Source organism: Myotis nattereri (genome assembly GCF_964212035.1).
Source record: "Myotis nattereri genome assembly, chromosome: 4".
Lineage (NCBI taxonomy): Eukaryota > Metazoa > Chordata > Mammalia > Chiroptera > Vespertilionidae > Myotis > Myotis nattereri.
In genome coordinates, this window is record NC_138079.1 from 73,642,124 (window position 1) to 73,664,195 (window position 22,072).

The 22,072-nt window shown below is 40.4% G+C and overlaps 1 protein-coding gene across 3 annotated transcripts in view; it reads left to right on the forward strand.

Annotated features, from left to right (window-relative positions):
* Nucleotides 1-1,042: 1,042 nt before the first annotated feature.
* Nucleotides 1,043-22,072, forward strand: part of SNX2 (sorting nexin 2) — a 51,865-nt gene continuing 30,835 nt past the window's right edge. For all 3 annotated transcript variants that reach the window (XR_013995859.1, XM_081088893.1, XM_081088892.1), the window contains exons 1-2: nt 1,043-1,220; nt 16,102-16,219. Coding sequence is in view for 2 of the 3 variants with exons in the window: in XM_081088893.1 (XP_080945019.1) it covers nt 1,113-1,220; nt 16,102-16,219 (226 nt within the window). In the remaining variant the exon portion in view is untranslated. The remainder of the gene's footprint in view (nt 1,221-16,101; nt 16,220-22,072) is intronic.

Sequence of the window (22,072 nt, forward strand, 5' to 3'; positions counted from 1 at the left end):
AGCAAGCTAACCTACTGGTCAGAGTGTCTACCCCCTGGTGGTCAGTGCGCATTATAGTTACCCGTCAAATGGTCACTTAGGCTTTTATATATATAGATTAATTAAAATTCAATAAGATCACATACTCAGTCCCTCGATCACACTAGTCACATTTCAAGTGATCAGTGGTCACACACGGCCAGTGGCTATTCGGTTGGACTGCGCTGATACAGAGCGTTTCCTTTGCATCAGACAGTTCGCTCGGACACCCTGGGACAGTTATTGGCAAACCGTGGCTTGCAAGCCACATGCGGCTCTTTGGCCCCTTGAGTGTGGCTCTTCCACAAAATACCACGAGCGGGCACGCACGTACAGGGAACGTTGTGGAGTGAAAGAAGATGTAGTGTCGAGGATTGAGAAAGGTATGTTGAGATGGTTTGGACATATAGAGAGGATGAACGAAAGGAGATAGACGAAACAAGTATACAAGACGAGTGTGGATGGGAGAGTTGGAAGGGGTCGACCTCAGCGAACGTACCTCAATCAGACTGAGGATGTTTTTAGCAAAGGCCAGTTTAGGAGTACCCTAATTAAGTTAATAACAATGTACCTACCTATATAGTTTAAGTTTAAAAAATGTGGCTCTCAAAAGAAATTTCGATCGTTGTACTGCTATTTGGCTCTGTTGACTAATGAGTTTGCTGACCACTGCCCTGGAAGATTTGTGAGCGATGTCTCCCTTCCATCAGTCCCCAATCTTGCCCTCCGTCTGGGTCTAATCCCAGCGGCACCCAAGCACTGCCATTTCCTAAAGGAGACTTTGAAGCTGGGGACGCCAACAGCAGTCCTTGGGCCTCCTCCTGCTAAGAAGATGGGGTAACCCAAGTCCCAGCTTCTTCCACAAAAGTCAGCACAGCCAGTGGGCGGCGAAGGGCAGCGAAGCTCAGCGCCAAAGCGGGAAAGAGCCGAGTGGGCGGGGCTGAGCGCGGCGCCGCGGGGAGGCCGGGGGCGGGGCGCGCGCGGCTGGGCGGGGCCAGGAGGGGCGGGCCCGGGAGCCGGCCGCGCCAGCCCCGCCGTGCGTGCTCACGTGACCGGCCCGCGCGGCCCCTCGCGCAGTCCTGGGGCGAGCGAAGATGGCGGCGGAGAGGGAGCCTCCTCCGCTGGGGGACGGGAAGCCCGCCGACTTTGAGGAGCAGGAGGATGGAGAGGACCTTTTCACCAGCACTGTCACCACCCTCGAGGTGAGACCGCGTCACCGGCGGCGCTGCGCCGCGTCGCTCATCTCACCTTCAGGAGCCTTTTCCCTGCATGAACTTGTCCCTGCCCACCCCCGCCCCCCCACCCTCCTCCGGGGCTTGCCAGGACCTGGTCGGGAGGACGCCTGTGCCGGGGGCCCCACCTCAGGCACCTGTCAGTGCGCTGGAGTCGGCGGGGCCGGTTAGGCCTTCTCGGACCCGCCGACCGGCTGGGGGTCCGACCTGATCCCCGGAGGGGCAGGGACTGCGCGGAGCATCACGGCGCCCTTTTCCTGTTCAGCTGGTCTTCCCAGGTGTTCGTGCACCTCGTCCTCCGGAGCGGAGAAGGTCTTCCCCTGGGTCCCAGTGCACCCCGCCGCTCTCCTCTCCGGGGCGACCTCCGCAGCCCCTTCCGGGAGGTGCTTGCTTTCCTCTCCCTGGGGACGGGGCGCCCCCGAAAGGGGAGAGCAGTGAGGGGAGCGCCGCCCCGGGGAGCGAGTGTGTGGGTGCACTTTCCCCGGTCACGGCCTGACAGGAGCCCTGAAGGTGGTGCCTTTTTTTTTTTTTTTTCCAAACTACCTGGTAGGTTAAATGCATTTGACCGGTTTTGCCTTCTTTAGTTCCAGTATTTTTTTAAGGACCATAGTGTTTGTGAAATATAACGTTGAAGGGAGGGAGTAGTCCAGGAAACTTTGTGTGTGTGTTCTAAGTTGCCGAGGAAGAAATAAAAACAGATCCTCACTCCCTTTTCCTCTTTTCTCGCACGGTCAGCGATCTGTGAAACCAAGTGTTCCTGTTTTCTGTCAGAGGAAACACCCTCTATGAACTGAACTGTATTGGGTCCCTTTTGTTAAGTTCACGTTTGAGGAGAGCACACACACCTCCGAGCCCAGTGTTAAGTGTGCATATGTGTATTCAGATGTAAGCACATTTCCAGAGCATTGTTACCTTAGGCTGTACTTTCTGATAAACTGGGTGTTTTTTTTTGTTTTTGTTTTTAGTAAGCTTTCTTGTCTTGTTCAGTTCTGCACCAAAGCAATTGGAAATGACTGTCAAATAGTCTGTTATCTGAAATTCAGTTCACCTCCCGGGAACAGTGTCAGCATTGACCACGCTCTGCTCATTGTATTTGTAGGGACCAGCCAGAACTTACCTCCCCTCAGATTATATGCTTCTTGGGGCCAAAGACAGTGAGTGCCTTGATCATCTAAGTGTTCCTCACAACATCTTGAACATCTGCATTTAGTAAATGTTTGCTGGATTGCCAAAATCGGCATCTCCGAAGAATTAGTGAAAAATGATCTTGCCAAACAACCTTTTGTGGTTAGTGTCCTTTTAGACCTTTATGCATAACTGTACAGCTAGCTGCCTCATATGTATGTTAATGTCTCGGCCGGGGGATCCTGTCTTTCCTTTGAGGGCAACAAAGGATCCACTAGGAAGGATCAGGAGAAAGTTCACTGAAGTAAACTAGGATACTGTGGGCACTATTCATTCTGTTTAATTGACATCTTTAGACTTGAGTAAAGAATTGTAAGCTGTGTTTCCTTTGGGGGACTTAAAGCGCTCTAATTTTTTGCAAATAAAAAAAGGAGAGAAGGAAATTGATGCAACAGCAGATTAAAAGGTAGACATTTTAGGATTTTAATCCTTCTCATCAGGTGACTTTTAGAAGATATTATGAGTTTATTTCACTTGGCGATAAGATACACCAATGAAGATAACATTAGATAGCCAGAAATGGTTTATGGGCTAGAGATGTAGATTTGGGAGTCTGATAAACTTATTGAATGAGAACACTAACCCAGACTCTGTGTTGAAATATAGTCCCTGCCCTCATGGAGTGTTTGAACCAGCAGACGTAAATATTAATAAACATAGCTGTGTGACCAAAAACCTGCAGTACCGGGTGATACATGTATAAATGAAACATGCATATAGTATAGAGATACTGTAGAAGACGAGTGACTTAATTGCATAGAAATTATCTTTGAAACCTGGAAAGTGGGTGACATTAAGAGTAAGTAGAGACTTTTTTTTTAAATCCTCCCCCAAGGATATGCTTATTGATTTTTTTAGAGAGGGGGGAAGCGAGACAGAAACATTGGTCAGTTGCCTTCTGTACATGCCCCAACCAGGAATGGAACCACAACCTAGGGTATGTGCCCTGACCAATATTGAACCCGCAAACTTTTTGATGTAGGGGATGGGACAATGCTTCAACCAACTGAGCCACACAAGCCGGGGCATTAGAGACTCTTGATAAAGAGGAACTAAAGTTTATATCTCTTGTCCCAGCGCAACAGGGTGGTAATAGTGTGTAATTTATTTTTTCCTCTTTTGTAATCTTAGATAGGTCTTCAACTTTAAATGTATTATTTTTTGAAAACTTTATTATGAATTATGTGTGTTTCAGAGAAAAAACATTTTATTACCACGTATTTAAAGGCAACAGCATGGAAAATTATGAAGAGGTACAACTAGTTGACCACTTTCCCTTGAAGCCATTAAATTTAAGGATTTTAGAATGAACTAGAGGACCAGCACATGAAATTATGCATGGGCAGGGTCCCTACGCCTAGCCTGCGATCAGGGCCATTTCCTGCCACCACCCACCCCGGGTCCCCATGGTTCCCCGTTCGCCATTCGGTGATTGGAGCCTGCAGGCCTGGGGTGGGCAGGGACCGAGAGGTGGTCAATGCACCTCATAGCAATTGGTTGAGCAGTTGTTCTGGTTATGGTTGCTGGGCTTTTATTATATAGGATTGTTTTTAGTACCTATAAATATGTTATTCTCTGAAGTTGCTTGAGGCAGAGATGCTCAGTTTTTTCTTTTTTTGCAGACTTTTCTTAAAAAGATAAAATTATTCTTTAATGTTAATTTTACAAATGCACACTTTCCTATGAAATTGAATTCTTGTGTTTTTTTCTCCCATGATGATAGTTTTTAGTTGAGATGACATTTATTTATTTATTTTTTATTTATTTATTTTTTTTTGCAGGGCCCACATTTCACATTTTATTGCACTTTTCCCACAATCACGGAGTACTCCCGGGCTGTGCCCAGGGCTCCGGAGTTGAGATGACATTTATTTCAATTTAATAAAGTTCACTATCACCTCAGTCAAGATATAGAACACTTCCATCACCTCCCAAAAATTCACTCATGTAGTTAACCCTTTCCACTGGCAACCACTGATCTGTTCTTTGCTTTCTTCTATAGTTTTGTCTTTTCCAGAATGCTATATAAATGGAATCATACAACCATGAAACTTCTTTTTTTCAATCCTCACTGAAGGATATTTTTTTCCCATTGATTTTCAGAGACGGTGGAAGCGGGTAAGGGGAGAGAGAGAAACATCTATATGAGAGAGACACATCAATTGGTTGCCTCCTGCAATGCGCCAAACTGGCCGAGAATAAAATCTGCAGCCCTCTAGGAATATATCCCAAGAACTCAGAAATACCAATCAGAAAGAATATATGCACCCCTATATTTATAGCAGCACAATTTACAATAGCTAAGATTTGGAAACAGCCTAAGTGCCCATCAGCAGATGAGTGGATTAAAAAAATATGGTACCTCTACACAGTGGAATACTACGCTGCTGTAAAAAAGAAAGAACTCTTACCATTTGCAACAGCATAAATGGACCTGGAAAGCATTAAGCTAAGAGAAATAAGCCAGTCAGAGAAGGATAAGTATCACATGATCTCACTCATTTGTGGAATATAATTAACAATGTAAACTGATGAACAAAAATAAATCCAGAGACATAGAAATTGAACAGACCATCAAACCTCAGAGGGAAGGCAGGAGGTTGCGGGGGGGGGGGGGGGGGGGGCAGTAAGAGATCAACCAAAGGACTTGTATGCATGCATGTACGTATAACCAATGTACACAGATGGTAGGGCGTTGAGGGGATGTGTTGGGGGGAGGGAGCAGCCGGGGAGAGGTCAGTGGGGGGAAAAAAGGAGACATGTAATACTTTCAACAATAAAGAATTTAAGTTAAAAAAAAAAGTTGATGCTTAGTAAAAAATAAAAATAAAAAAACCTGCGACCCTTCCATGTGAGGGCCAACACTAATCACTGCTCAGTGGGGCCAGTATGAAACTTTTTTAGTCTAGCTTCTTTAACTTAGCGTAAAGCATCTGAGATTTATCAATGTTGTTGCATGTACCAATAATTCATTCTTTCTTATTGCTGAATTTATTGTATAAAGCACAGTTTGCTGTTGAAGGACATTTCTGTTGTTTCCAGTTTTTGGCATTAAAGAGTAAAGCCAATATACACATTTATGTACGCGTTTTTCTATGAACACAGTTTTCATTTCTTTTGTATAAATACTGAGAGGTAGGATTGCTGAGTTGTATGGTTAATATAAGACTAACTTTGTAAGAAACTGCCAAACTTTCTCCCAAAAAGGTTCAATGGAGATAAGGTAGAGGGAGGTGAAGTTATTTGCTTTTTAGTCTCATGAGTTAATGGCTGTAGTATAATATAACTCGAGACCAAATTCAATAGGACATTGTTTTGAAAATCAATTATCTGTGTGGGTTCATTAAAACAAATGCATGATGCTTCAAGAAAAAAGCATATTACTGTATTTCCTGGTATCATAAAAGTTATTTTCATATTAAATTTTACCCCTAATCAGAGAGTCATGCTTTGAATATATTTTTGAGTATTTGAATCCTGAAGACTAGCCCCATGGAACATTTGATGAAGTTGGATATATCAATTTCATTCTCTGGTCAGGTTTCTTTCATTTGATCTCTGAAATCTTATAAAATTGTAAGAGATTCTAAGAGAGAAAGCTGCCAAACTGTTTTCCTGTACAAACAGCTATATCATTTTGCTTTCCCATCAACAGTGAATAAGAATTCCAGTTGTTCACATCCTTGTCAGCACTTGGTAGTGTAAGTTTTTATTTTAGGCAGTGGCGAGCTTGAGGCTAGTTTATTCTGGCTCGAAAAATGATTGTTCAGTTTTCAGTAATTTTGTAGGCTGGTTAATTCATACTGCTGTTGTTAAAAATTAAATTATATAAATGAATGCTTAAATTGAAAACAAAGCTAAATATTTTAAACTTAATTACTTCCTAATTCCTTTACTACATTTTACTTTTTTCTGTGTTCTTGAGGTTGTATGTCTATTCTGTCTGTATGGTGAAAGTACATATTTTCCCAACTTTACAGTTTTGTGAGGGGTAATCAGACACAGTGGGGGGCATATTTATACCACAGAAATCCACAAAAGCTAAAAATCAGGGTCTTCTCTCCCTAAGACTCGTTTGCCAAACGTTTACCAGCATACCACTGATTTTTTTAGCCATTCTAATAGGTGTGGTGTTATCTCATTGTGGTTTCAATATACATTCTCTGATTATTAATGATGCTGAGTATCTTTTCACCATCTGAAAATTATCTTTGGTGAAGTGTCTTTTCACATACTTGGCATATTTTAAAAATTGGGTTTCCTTATTGAGTTTTAAGAGTTCTTCATATTTTAAGTATAAATCCGTTGGCAGATATTTTCTTTCTAGTCTGTGGCTTGTCTTTTTTTTTTTTTTAATTCTTACAGGAGGAATTGTTTTTCTTCATTAATTTCTAGAGAGAACGGGAGGGATGGTGGGTGGGACACATTGACTTGAGAGAGATACATTGATTGGTTGCCACCCACATGCACCCCTGTTGGGGCTGAGAAACTTGCAACTGAGATATGTGCCCTTGACTGGGAATTGAACCTTCAACCCTTGGTTCCCCGGGCCGAAACTCTAACCACTGAGCAAAACCAGCCAGGGCTGTGGCTTGTCTTTTTATGGTATTAATAATATCTTTCACAGAACAAAAGTTTGTTATTTTGATGAAGTTCAAGTTTATCCTTTCTTTTTTATTGATAGACCCTTATATGTCACCTATGAAATTCTTTGCTAATGTTAACTCAAGGTCACAAAGGTTTTGCTTATGTTTTTTTCTAGAAATTTTATAGTTTTACATTTAGGCCTGGCATTCATTTTGAGTTAATTTTTGTATTAGTTGAGGTTCATTGTTTTTGCTTATAGATATCCAGTTTTTCCACCACCATTTATTGAGAAGTAATAATGTTATTAAGGTTTGTTTTATGACTCAGAATATGTTCTGTCATGGTAAATATTATGTGTGCACTAGAAAAAAAATACATAGTCTGATGTTGGGTAGAATGTTCTATAAATGTTAGGTCAAGTTGGTTGATAGTATTTTTCAGTAAACGCAACATTTTTGAATCTCAGGTGCTTTATGCTAAGTTAAAGAAGCTCTTAGACTCAGAAAGTTTCTCCATTGGGTTGTCTTTGCATCTTTGTCCAAAATCAGTTGAGCATATATGTGTGGGTCTATTTCTGGACTCTGTTCTGTTTTTTTTTTATTTTTATTGATTAAGATATTACATATGTGTACCCTCTACCCCCTCCCCCCGCCCCCCCCCTTCCCCCCCCCCCCCCCGCTCATCCCCTCACCCCCCCGTTGTCCGTGTCCATTGGTTAGGCCTATATGCTTGCATATAAGTCCTTTGGTTGATCCTTCCCCCTTGCCCCCACCCTCCCCTACCTTCCCTCCAAGGCCCGACAGTCCAATCAAAGCCTCTCCGTCTCTGGATCAGTCCTTGTTCATCAGTTTATGTTGTTCATTATATTCCACAAATAAGTGAGATCTTGTGGTATTTATCTGCTCTCCAGTTCCATCGATGCTGTGGCAAATGGTAAGAGTTCCTTTTTCTTCTTCCTCTTCTTAAAGAATACCTTTCAGCATTTCATATAATGCTGGTTTGGTGGTGATGAACTCCTTTAGCTTTTTCTTATCCGTGAAGCTCTTTATCTGACCTTCCATTCTGAATGATAGCTTTGCTGGATAAAGTAATCTTGGTTGTAGGTTCTTGCTATTCATCTCTTTGAATATTTCTTGCCACTCTCTTCTGGCCTGCATGGTTTCTGTTGAGAAATCAGCTGACAGTCGGATGGGTACTCCCTTGTAGGTAACTGACTGTCTTTCTCTTGCTGCTTTTAAGATTCTCTCCTTATCTTTTGCTCTTGGCATTTTAATTATGATGTGTCTTGGTGTGGTCCTCTTTAGATTCCTTTTGTTTGGGGTTCTCTGTGCTTCCTGGACTTGTAAGTCCATTTCTTTCACCATGTGGGGGAAGTTTTCTGTCATTATTTCTTCAAAAAGGTTTTCAATATCTTGCCCTCTCTCTCCTTCTGGTACCCCTATAATTCTGATGTTGGTACGCTTGAAGTTGTCCCAGAGGTTCCTTACACTATCTTCATATTTTTTGAATCTCTTTTCTTTTTTCTATTTCGGTTGGGTATTTTTTGTTTCTTTGTATTTCAAATCTTTGACTTGATTCTTGGGATCCTCTTGTCTGCTGTTGGATCTCTGTAAATTATTCTTTATTTCAGTCAGTGTATGCTTAATTTCTAGTTGGTCCTTTTTCATGTCCTCCATGGTCTCACTATACTCCTTGAGGGATTCATTAAATTTATCGGCGGTTTACATAAAATTCTTGAAAAACCTTATAAACGTGGCCTTGAACTCTATATCCAGTCGTCTGCCCTCCTCCGTTTCTGCCAATTGTGACCTGTTTCTTTGTCTCCGCATTTTGGCTGCTTCCCTGTGTTGATAGAGTGGCCCTGCACGCCAGGTGTCCTGTAGGGCCCAGTGGCTCAGCCTCCCCAGTTACCTGGGGTGGACACTCTTGGTGCCTTGGTTGTTGTAGGATCACTGGGAGGAATTGACCTCCAGGCCAATTGGCTGTGGGAAGCAGCTGTGTCTGAAGTGGGAGAATGGTCCCTCTCTGACCACTGGGTACAGTGGCTCCTGGATCTAAGGAGGTGCTAATTCAGCCCCTGCCTGAGGCCACACAGCCGGAGCCACGGAGAGGCTCAGCTGTGAAGCAATGCAAGCCGCTGCGGGGCCTTGGGCCTTCTCTTGGAAGTTCCGGGTCTGCTTGGCTGGGCTGTAGTTAGGTACATTCACATGCAAAAGCCTCTGCTGCAGCCTGGGTGGGGCGGGGTCTCAGGGAGTCAAAAGGGCGGAGAAAGAAGCTATGGCTGATTCTCCGCGCCCGGAGTCGCGCATCTCAGTGTCCCGGTAACGGCTGCAAGCACCTCTGAGGGAAATCCGCCCTCAAGTTCGCCCGCTGCCGCCTGACAGAGCAGCCTCTCCCCGTATGAGTCCTGGGTCCCCAGAGACTTCCCAGAACCGGAGTTCAGAGCAGTCGGGAGCTTGTGATTCAAAAAGACAGCCGCGTCCTCAGGTGCCACCCCCTTTCCGCGAGCGCGAGCCGCCGCCGCCGCCACTGCTGTACCTCTGCACTCAGCCTCCGCAGCTCCTCTGGCTCTCAGCGTGCTTTTCTTTTCTTCTAGTTGTAGAAATTACACTCAGCCAGCCTTCCTGTTGTTTTGGACGATGTTTGCTCCGTCCTTTGGGATATTTGTCAATTGTTGTGGGAGGCGACTATTTCCCGGTGTTTATCTATGCCGCCATCTTAGTTTCTCCTGGACTCTGTTCTGTTCATTGATCTGTTGACTGTCCTTTTGCCAGTTTTATGCTACCTTGATTACTGTAACTCGAGTCTTGAAATCAGGTAATATGAATCCACTTTAATTTTTCTTAAATTGTTTTGATTATTATAGTTCTTTTCTCTTTCCACATAATTTTATAATCAGTTTATTGATTTCTACAATAGAGAATTAACATTAAAAATATTGAGCCTTTAAGCCATAAGTATACTGTTTCTCTCCATTTATTTAGGTCTTATTTGATTTTTCTCATCAGTGTTTATAGTTTTCTGCATACAGATCTAGCACATATTTTGTTAGTTTATACCTAAGTATTTAATGCACATATGGTATTTTTATTTCTTTTTTAAAAAATATATTTTCGCCAAAGCCGGTTTGGCTCAGCGGATAGAGCGTCGGCCTGCGGACTGAAAGGTCCCAGGTTCGATTCCGGTCAAGGGCATGTACCTGGGTTGCGGGCACTTCCCCAGTGGGGGATGTGCAGGAGGCAGCTGATGGATGTTTCTCTCTCATTGATGTTTCTGGCTCTCTATCTCTCCCCCTTCCTCTCTGTAAAAAATCAATAAAATATATTAAAAAAAAATAAAAAATAAAAAATATACTTTCATTGATCTCAGAGTGGAAGGGAGAGGGAGAGAGAGACTAAAACATCAATGATGAGAGAGAATCATGGGTCAGCTGTCTCCTGCACACCCCACACTGGGGATCCAGCCTGCAACCCGAGCATGTGCCCTTGACCGGAATTGAACCTGAGACCCTTTGGTCCACAGGCTGACGCTCTATCTACTGAGCCAAACCAGCTTGGAACTTTTGTTTCTTTTTATATTTATTAATTGGTGGCATATTGACCCTGTATCCTACAACACTGCTGAACATTATTTTTTATTTTTTGTAGAGTCCTTGAGATTTCCTATGTAGGTCAGGGGTGGGGAACGTCCAGCCCCTGGGCTGTATAAGACCCTCAAAATCATTTGGTCTGGCCCTACCAAGGCATTAGGGGTGAGTTAGTTAAATGTTTGACTAAATATAGCAGGCTAACTTTTTTTTTTTTTAATATGTTTTTATTGATTTTTTACAGAGAGGAAGGGAGAGAGATAGAGAGTTAGAAACATCGATGAGAGAGAAACATCGATCAGCCGCCTCCTGCACATCTCCTACTGGGGATGTGCCCGCAGCCCAGGTACATGCCCTTGACTGGAATCGAACCCGGGACCTTTCAGTCCGCAGGCCGACGCTCTATCCACTGAGCCAAACCGGTTTCGGCAGCAGGCTAACTTTTAAGTTGATAATTTTGTATGGGCTGAAAATGATGTTATAAATATCCAAATGGCCCTTGGCAGAAAAAAGGTTTCCCACCTCTGAAATTGTGTTGTCTGTGATTAGAGCCTTCCTTCCTTCTTTTCTTCTTCCCATTCCTTATGCCTTTTTAAAATTTTGCATTAATGCACTAGCTAGGGCCACCAGTCTTATATTGAATAGAAACTTTTAAGAGTTTTAGCTTTTCCCATTTCATGGCTGTGGAAGAAAAAAAATTCTTTTTGCTATAAATATTAAGTTAACTGTAAGGTTTTTTTGTAGGTGACCTTCAACTTTACTGAAGTCATTATTCTAATAATTTTCTGGTGGAGCCTACAGTTTTCTATATATAGCATCATGTCATCTGCAAATAATGAGAGTTTTATTTCTTTCCAATTTGAATGCCTTTTCTTTTTTTTATATTTGATGGTATTCATTTATTTTTATTGTTATAACAATTAAAATATGTCAGAAATAAAGATGCAGTGCTGTCTTCCAAATGCATTTCTGAAATACATTAATTCAGAATAGATGCAGAGGTAGCAACGTGCTTATTTCTTGGACTTGTCTGAATGTTATGGCTAGGATTTCCAACACCATGTTCAATAGAAATGGTGATAGTGGGCATTCTTATCTTCTTCACAATCTTAGGAAAGACTTTCAGCTTTTTCTGGGGATGCTACCAATGGCAGAACTACACTAGGTTTGTGCAGCAGTGACTCCAAGAAAAACTTATCTTTTTGGCTTTTCACCATTGAGTATGATATTAGCTGTGGGTGTGTCATATGTGGACTTTATTATGTTGAGACTAGAGGCCCGTTGCAGGAAGATTCCTGCAAGAATAGGGCTTCCTGCGGCTGGTTTCCCTCCTTCCTCCCGCCTCTGCCGCCTTGGCTCCGTTCCTGTCTCCGCTGCCTCTACTTTGCTCCCTTCTGCAGCGCTTCGCTTCCACGTTGTCTTCAGTCTTCACTCCCAGCCGGTACATGCAAATTAACCGCCATCTTGGTTGGGTTAATTTGCATATAGTCGCCCTGATTGGCTGGTGGGTGTAGCGAAGGTATGGTCAATTAGCATCTTTGTCTTTTATTAGTGTAGATATGTTCCTTCTATACCAACTCTGTTGAGCATTTATATCATAAAAGGATGTTTAACTTTCTTATGCTTTTTCTGCCTCTATTGAGATGATCATATGGTGTTTGTCCTATATTTTGTTAATGTGATGTATTGCATTAACTGATTTACAGATGTTGGACCTTCCTTGCATCATTTGGTTATGATGTTGATGAGAAGAAAAAAAATCAATTCCCAGTTGGGGCCATTGTCTGTGGGGATTTTCTTGTACATCCCAGAGTTGTGCACTGTTGGGTTAATTGGCATGTCTAAATTATCCCAGTCTGAATGAGAGAGAGAGAGAAAGAGAGAGAGAGAGAGAGCGAGCACGCACTCACCTTGTGATGGAAGGGCTTGTGATGGAACCCTTGAGGAAGGATTGGTTCCAGGGAAGTTCCCACCTTGAGCCCTGAGTTGCTGGAACTGGCTCAGGCCAACCAACCAGAGTCCTGTTCTGGAACAAATGGGTTGGAAAATTATCTTTTTAAATTAATTTTTCTTAAATGTGTGTATATAATTTACATTTATTAGAAATAGTTTGAGTAAAGTTTGGCTGGAAATTTTCCTGTAGGAAATTAACTCTTATTTATATCAATTAGCTTGTGTATATTAACCTTGTATTGTGAAACTTTACTTGTCCTGGAGGGTTTTTTTTGTTGATTCTTTTGGATTTTCTACTTGGATGATCCTGTCATCTGTGAACAAAGAGTTTTATTCTTTCTTCCCAATCTGTATACCACTTATTTCCTTTTCTTGTCCTACTACTTTAGGTAGGACTTCCAGGATAGTGTTGAAAAGCAGTTGTAAAAGGGACATCCTTTCCTTGTTCCTGATCTTAGTGGTAAGCTTCAACTTCCTCATTATTAGGTATAGCTATAGATTTTTTTTAAAGATAGTTTTTCTTAAGTTGAGGAAGGTCTCCTGTCTTTCTAGTTTACTGAGAATTTTATAAATGAGTGTTGAGCCACCACTACATTTTCATGTAGCTGTGCTGTAGGCTATCTCATAGTATTCAGTATTATAGACAATCTGATAGACAAACTTGTGGCCAGTTCTTAGACATATTCATAATTATTTTCTTAGAATTCATGTGACAGTCACTGAGTGTTTGCTACCAGGAACTAAATAAAAATCATTAAATAACAAAATATACTTTTCTTTCAGAGTTTAAAGTCTATAAGCAGGTGATAATTATATTGTAACTAGAGGCCCGGTGCACAGATTCATGCACTGGTGGGGTCCCTTGGCCTGGCCTGGGGTGATTGGGCCAAAACTGGCTCTCTGACATCCCCCGAGGGATTCTGGATAGCGAGAGGGTGCAGGCCAGGCTGAGGGACCCCACCAGTGCACAACTGGGGCCAGGGAGGGACCACAGGAGGGCTCCCGAGTGTGGCTAGCCCATCTCACCCAGTCCTGATCAGGGCTGATCGGAGCCAGGGAGAGACTGGGGGAGGGCTCCAGGTCGTGTCTGGCCCATCTCACCCAGTACAGATTGGGGCTGGCCAGGGAGGGACCTCGGGAGGTGGGCCGGCCAGGGAGGGGCTGCGGGAGGGCTCCAGGGTGTGTCCAGCCTGTCTCGCCCAGTCCTGATCGGCCAGACCCCAGCAGCAAGCTAACCTACCAGTTGGAGCGTCTGCCCCCTGATGGTCAGTGTGTGTCAAAGCAACTAGTTGAACGGTCAAACACAACACTTAGCATATTAGGCTTTTATTATATAGGATGTGATAAGACAAGTAGATATTCTGTGGGAGCATATAGGCCAATCACCTTCCCAGACATAGCTAGAATTGAGGTTGTCTGAACATCTTTCAGAAGTAATGTTTTAGTTTATTTGTTTTTAAATTCCTTCAAGTGAAAATGGTTAGGTAAAGGAGGCCCACCTTTGTGAGAGTTTGAGTGTGTAAGAATAAGCTCCTGAAAGCAAAGAAAGCCTCTCCTTTCAATTTTCCAATAAAGAATTGAAATTTTTAAAGCTCTGAAGAAATGCTCTCATGTCATAGAGGACAATTTACTTTATACGCTGATGATAAAATCATATGACTTAGGAGTGGTGGGCTCAAAAGATTATTCATTGTATAAAAGGTTTACTAATTATAAAGAAAAAAATAGATAATTTACCCTTACTAAAATTAAGATCTTCTATTCCTTAAAATCTACCATTAAGAAAGTGACATATACTGGGGAAAAAATATTTGCAGTATATGTCTGACATGACTAAGAACTTTTATCCAGAACATATAAAGAATGCTTACAAATCAGTAAGAACAATGGGCAAAATACTTGAAGAGACCCTTCAAAAAGAGGATATTCAAATGACCATTAAACATATGAAAAATTGCTGAGCATCATTATTCATCGGGGAAATGAAAATTCAAACCACAGTAAAATACACTTTGCACCTGGCATAATAGCTAAAATGAAAAAGATGGACTATGTCAAAGCATTGACAAGGAGTAACTGAAATTTTCATATTTTGCTTGTGGGAATACAAATTATATAACCATGTTAGAAGATTGTTTAATGATTCAGCTATTCCGTAACTCCTAGGTACATACTAAACAGAAATTTGTTCCCATGTTTGCTAAAAGATAGATGTGTGTGTGGGTGTGGGTGTGTGTATGTATTAGAAAGTTCATACATTATTGATAGTTATAAAAACTGATAGCCATTCAAAGGCCCATCAACAGTAGAATGCATTAATTGTATATTCATACCATTGAATATTTTACAGCAACAAGAATGAGTAATCTATTACTACATACAACAATGTAGAAGAATCTCATATACATAACATTAAGAACAAAACCAAACACAAAAGAATATGTTCTGTACGGTTACATTTTATGAAGAGCAAAAACAGGAAAAACTAATCCATGCTGGTAGAAACCTATGTAGGGAAAGGGTGAAGAGTGGAAGGGAGTATGAGCAGAGCTTCTGGGTTTGATGATAATGTTCTCTTTTTTGATCTAGGTGCTGGTTACACAGGGACGTTGGGCTTGTGAAAATACCTAGCTGTGCACTTTTTTTTAACCCCTCACCCGAGGACATGCTTTTACTGATTTTACGGGGGCGGGGGGGGGGGGAACATCTATTGGTTGCCTCTCGCATGCACCCCAAACAGGGATTGAACCCACAACCTGGGTATGTGGAACCAGGAATGGAACCCATGACCTTTTTGATGTATGTGATGATGCTCCAAACAAGTGAGCCATACATGCCAGGGCTAGCTGTGCACTTTTGACATGTTATGATGTTATGTTATGTTATGTTATGTTATGTTATGTTATGTTATGTTATGTTATTTTTGAAGAGTATTGCTTTTAAATGTTATAAGAAAACTATAATAAAGCTGAAAGCTTTACAATCTAGATTCCATTATATTGGTCATTATACTTTAAGGTTAAGAAGTATAGAAATAGTCCCTTAGCTGAATTAAAATTTAAATGTTTGGGGAGAGGACATAATTTTAGACTAATAGTAATCTTAATTCAACTAGTATTAAATCTTCATCTTATAATGAAGCAGCATTTTGAACTTCTTACAATTGTAACATGTTTTCAAGATTTGGTTTTGACAGTTATATACTAATCAATTTTATTATATATGACCAAAGCATTAAATTTTGTTTTTGTTAATTATAATACAACATGAAAAATTTGTATCTCAAAAGGGGTAACTAGAAAAGATTTTCGTTTTTCAATTTTAAGTGACTTTTTATTAGAAAAAGAGAGAAGATGAGTAAGAATGTGTTTTGGGTTCATTCTTACCCTCAGAGGAGGAACTATAAATAACTGTGCTTGTTCTTGCTCCCCTTTCTATCAAGGGAGTGGCCTAGTTCTGTAATGTATAGAGACATAATTATAACAGATAAACATGCCAATCCATTATGTATTACTGGTTGTTTTCTCTTTTTTTTCACAGTCAATTCCATCTTCTCCAGAACCAATTAGTCTTCTTACAGAAGATGTTAGTACAAACTCCAATGGTCCAAAACCTGCAGAAGTTGTGCTAGAGGATGACACAGAAGATCTTTTTGCAGGTAATTGTGACTATCTTTGTTTATTTTAATAATAGGCAATTGTAGTGTGTATCCTGTTAGAATGTATTCTATAAAGCAAAATTAAAATTTTGTGTAAAATGTTAGCAGTAGCTTTTCTTGTTAACTACTAGATGGATAAGAAATTTCTAGTTAGATAACTTTGTGAAAAATATAAACTGTTGAGAAGCAAAAATGTGATATTTTTCTGGTTTTAATAAATCACATTGTAATTTCATTGTTTTGATCAAAGTTCAGAGTAAAAACTAATGGTTGTGTCATTCATATTTTGAGAAGTAGTGGTGATTATACTTTTTATTAATTACATGTTGTCACAAACCAACATTAAACTCTGGATTTAAAAATTACTTAATTTACAGTATATATATATATATACTTAAAATCTGTTTTAATACATCAGTATTTACCACCTCTTGCATTTTGATTCAATTTTAGATGAGTAAATTGATGTTTGAAGAATTGAATTTTGATAAGAGGTCAGGGTTTGGTGTAGTTCATTCTACCTTTAAAAAAATTGGACTCTCTTCAAAACAATGTTGTGCTTAAAAATTAAAATTTAAGTACAATTTAATGTTTGGATATTAAAAAGCCAAATCCTTAGAAGAATGACACAACATTTTAAAATAGTAACTATGTGTGTTGAACAGTTTAATTTACTTGAACTGGCCTTCATTGAGTTAAAATTTAATATTATGTCCTTAACTTTTATAGTATTTGAATATTCAAACCATTCTGAATTTTTTAAAAAAATATATTTTATTGATTTTTTACAGAGAGGAAGGAGAGGAATAGAGAGTTAGAAACATCAATGAGAGAGAAACATTGATCAGCTGCCTCCTGCACACTCCCCACCCGGGTTGTGCCCGCAACCAAGTACATGCCCTTGACCGGAATTGAACCCGGGACCCTTAAGTGCGCAGGCCGATGCTCTATCCACTGAGCCAAACCGGCTAGGGCCATTCTGAATTTTTTATACAATTATGTTGAAGATAGAGTCCTCAATCACAAAGTTCTATATAAGTTCTTGATTGGTTAGCTCCATGAAAAGTTTTCTCTGTAGCCCTAGCCGGTTTGGTTCAGTGGATAGAGCATTGATCTACAGACTGATGGGTCCCAGGTTCTATGCCGGTCAAGGGCACATGCCTAGGTTGAGGGCTTGATCCCCAGTGGGGGGCATGCAGGAGGTAGCCGATCAATGATTCTCTCTCATTGATGTTTCCATCTCTCCTCCCTTCTCTGTAATCAATACAAATACATTTTTTAAAGAAAGAAAGAAGCCAGTTGGAGTGCAAATTCTGCATGATTCCACTTATATGAAGTATCCAAGATAGTGAAAAAAATAAAAAAAAAGTTTTCACTGTAAATGAATTTATGTATTTTAGCATGTCAGAAAATTTAAAATATTATACCAAACTAGAGGTCCAGTGCACAAAATTCATGCACTCGGGGGCAGGGGTCCCTTAGCATGGCCTGCGCCCTTTCACAATCCAGGCACCCTCGGGGGATGTCTGACTGATGGCTTTGGCCTGCTCCCCATGGGGAGAAGACATAAGCCGGCAGTCAGACATCCTTAGCGCTGCTGCAGAGGTAGGAGAGGCTCCCACCACCACCGCTGTGCTCACCAGCAGTGATCCTGGCTTCTGGCTGAGTGGCGCTCCCCCTGTGGGAACACAGACCATCAGGGGCAGCTCCTGCATTGAGCGTCTGCCCCCTGGTGGTCAGTGCGCATCATAGCGACTGGTCATTCTGCCATTCGGTTGATTTGCATATTAGCCTTTTATTATATAGGATACCAATCATATCCCTCCTTTTTTATAGCTACCTAACAACTTAGAGAAAAATCATAGTTAAATGAAGTTGTAATGTTCTTTTGTTTCTTTCCTTTCATGGACTTTTCCCAGGGAGTCCTTAAAAGCTTTTTCATAGCATTTGTTTTGTTCTAAAAGTTGACTCCTTTCTCTACTAAAATAGGTAGTATTAATCTAAAATTGAGTGTATTCCTTTTCTAATATAGGGTCATGTATAGAAGTTTTGTATTACCCATTTTGTTAAAAACTCTTTTACCTTAAAGTCACATAAAACGCTGAAACTAGAACAACAGAACTGTGTGTGTGTGTGTGTGTGTGTGTGTGTACACGCGCATACACATAAGCACAAGGAACGAGGATTTTGGATTTTTTGGAGTGTGCAGTTTGTCACGTGAGGACTAAACAGTGATATTTATTTGCCCACTTAACTTTATTAGAAAAATCTTTTTTTATGTTTTAGTCTGTCTAGCAAGTCTATCCTATATAATAAAGAGCTAGTATGCAAATGGTTGTCACATCATCACACCGTAACAGCTCAGACACTCAACACTAGGGAGAGAGGAATGGGGACCAGCCAGGCACAAATGAGCTCACAAGAGAGGAATGGGAACCAGCGAGGCTGCGGCCTGGGAGAGGGACAAGCCGCCTGCTCCCCGGTCCTAGGTGCCAGCGGCTGCACCTGCAGCCTGGGAGAGGGACAAGCTGCCCGCCCCACGGTCCCGGGCGCCAATGTTTGTACCTGCAGCTGTGGCTCAGGCAAAGCCGCCCGCCCACAGTCCCCTGTGGCTGTGGCTGGCCCATGTCCTGGGTACCTGCGGCAAGCCAGAGGGAGGGAAGCCCGTTTCCCAGGTGCCTGCAACCGGCCAGAGGAGGGAATCCTGGGTCCCGGGTGCGGGGCGAGGCAGAGGCCGTTAGGGGCGATCAGGCAGGCAGGCAGAGGTGGTTAGGGGCGACCAGGCAGGCAAGCAGGTGAGTGGTTAGGAGCCAGCGGTCCCGGATTGCGAGAGGCAGTCAAACATCCCCCAAGGGGTCCTGGATAGGAGAGAGTGCAGGCCGGGCTGAGAGGAAACCCCCCCCCCCCCCCGTGCACGAATTTTGTGCACCAGGCCTCTAGTACTAAATATTGTGATACAAATATGGTCAATGCCCATGTTTGTTTTAAAAGAAAAGAGAGAAATAGGGACTAAACACTAAACATAGTTATGTTTCCTTTGTTATTTGCAAACACTTTTTATGCTTTATCTTTTTTCTTAAACTCAGCTGCATGTCATAATCTGATCATTTTTATATGAATGAGTTAATACTACACTTGCATCTTATTTGTGAAGACTTTAAGTAGATACATCATTCATTTCCCCCTTCTATAGAGGAGTTTGGTTCTAGGAAACGATAATAGAGAGTAGCAATGTTACCAGAATGGTGACTATTGTTCAGTAATAAGACCATGTACTTCATTTATTTCTCCTATATCAGAGGAGAGAATATAGATATTGCTGTAGTGATTTAGCCATTTTGATTTTTAAACTATAAGGGGATTAGATTATATTGGTATGTACGTTGATGCATTTTATGTAGCATTTCGAATATTAGTTATGTCAGAAGTGGTATCAGTAAAAGTTCAAATGTGTATGTTACTATTGTTAACTTAGAGAGTGCTCACCAAATAAGGTTGGCTTCAGAGCCCATCTCCACCATTTGTTACATCCTGCACTGTACTTCACTGAGCATACTTTAGGAAACTGTCCTAGAGGAGTAAGTGAGGGTGTGCATATTGGAATTGTCTTAGACTTTTAGAACTTGTTTCTGCCAGGATACTTAGCTTATTTCTTTTCTTTTCTTTTCTTTTTTTTTTTTTATCAAATAATACCAATTATAAGTTTAATGAGTATTCCTTTGTTTAAAAATTCTCTGGTGTCAATCATATGTTTAAACTGTTACTTAGCTGACATTTGTGGTTGTCCTCAAAGTATCTCTTCCAAAGAAAAGTTAATCTTTATACTTAGTACCTATGGGGCATCTTCTGGAACCTTTAGGTCTGTTTTAAATTAAATTAAACTTCATGAACATATAGCATGTTACTTTACTTTTAATTAAAAAAAAACTCATGAAGGAATTTAAGGTAGACTATGTATTAGCATGCTAAACCTAGGTTTGTATCTATTTATTTCTATTTTCCCCCTCCATTTTAGTTTCTTAGATCATATTTAGTTTTTATTTTGTTTATGAAATAGCTTATCAGAGTCTGTACAAAGAATATAAAAACCTGATTTATCAGTGAAGTAAAATATGATTGAAAAGTTAAAATGACTTTGAATTACCTGCACTGATATCTTAATAAAGTTACAATGTCTTTCACAGTTTTTTGTCTATGGGTTTGTTGCCGGTAACAGTACCTCCTTCAGAGAATTTTGATTTTTTTTATTTTGTTTTGTTTGCTGCTTGTTGTTTTACTTGTTTGATTATTAAAGCTCTTACAGCTCTTATTTTTGATATTGCTTCATTTCTTTCTTATATTTACTACTTAATAGTTTCATTTAAAAAAAAAAAGAATAAATATTAGCAATCTTAACAGCCTGAAGTTGCATGTAAGATTTTAATTTGTTATGTTAGGGTCATCTATAGTGTATTCAACATCTATAGTCTATTTTCTTCCTCTGGTTACCATAGTTTGAAGGATTTTGATTATTATTATTTTAATTTTTAATATAAAAAATAAAGAGAGCAATGCTAAATAAAGATTTCATCAGCATGAGATAACCAGTAAGAGTAGATTGATAAAATGCAAGTTGTTTACATTTAAATGTTAACACATTTACCTTATTTCTAGTATGCTTTTTGAGGTGTTCAAATTAAAGTGGCTCACAGATTGCCATTATTACCTTCTCAAACCTCTAGGAATCTAGGAACCTACAATTAGAAACAAGTGGTCTGATCTTATTTTCCTTGTAGTCCTGGCCACTAATTGTAATTTTCATTTTTATGGCTTTGCTTTTTACTTATGCTATTCATTTTTATGGAGCACTGCCCATCCAAATCTTCTGTTCCTGATTTTCCATACCCTAAAGTATTGTCTCCCATCTCAGCTCAGATTTTAGTCTTTGTTCTATAATTCATATAGCAATTAAATGTCTTGTAACATTCTTTTTTTATTGTTCACTTTTATTTTTATTATTATTTAACATTCCACATGCTTATGTTTTATTTTCCCAACTAGATTATAAACTCCCTGAGGGCAGGTATGATATTTTACATTTTTTTGCGTTTCTACATTGCATCTAGCACAGTGTTACATAGCTTATAGGTAATTTGTTGATTTGGCTTTAAATACATTTAATTTCAGATTTTTTAAGTGAACATTTTAAATTAAAATCTAAACACCTATTTGCTTTGTGTCATATTTATGTATTCTAATATCCAGTAATCTTTAGCAATTAATTGCTTTAGATTAATATCTGTAAAGAATTTTCTGTAACAAATTTTTAATCCCAGTTGGGATATTTCTGGGCAGCTTTCTGCCATAAAGTTTGTGTTTATATATGTATATAAAATAATCAATGTTAGTCTGAATAAAAGATTTTGGAAGGTAAGTTACCACAAGTATAAGATATATTACAAATCTAAACACAAATGATGGTGGAATTATCCACATCATTTGCTTTCCTACTAGCTTTATTCCTACCACTAGATGATTATGTATAGATATTTAAGCTCACTTTGCTGGAATTGTTCCTAAAATCAACAAAGTCACTGTTGGTTTTAGAGTTTTGATAGACAACTAAAGAAGGATTCATGAAATTATAACAATTATTTATAAATAACATTTTGGTATTTATTTGTGGGAAGTATAAAATACTAGAGGCCCAGTGCACAACATTTGTGCACTGTGGGGGGGGGCGGGGTTGTCCCCTTACCCGGCCTGTGCCCTCTTGGGACCCCCTCAGGGAATGTCCGATAGCCCAGGGAGCGGGCCTAAGCAGGCAGTCGGACATACTCCAAGGGGTCCTTAGCGCTGCCACAGAAGTGGGAG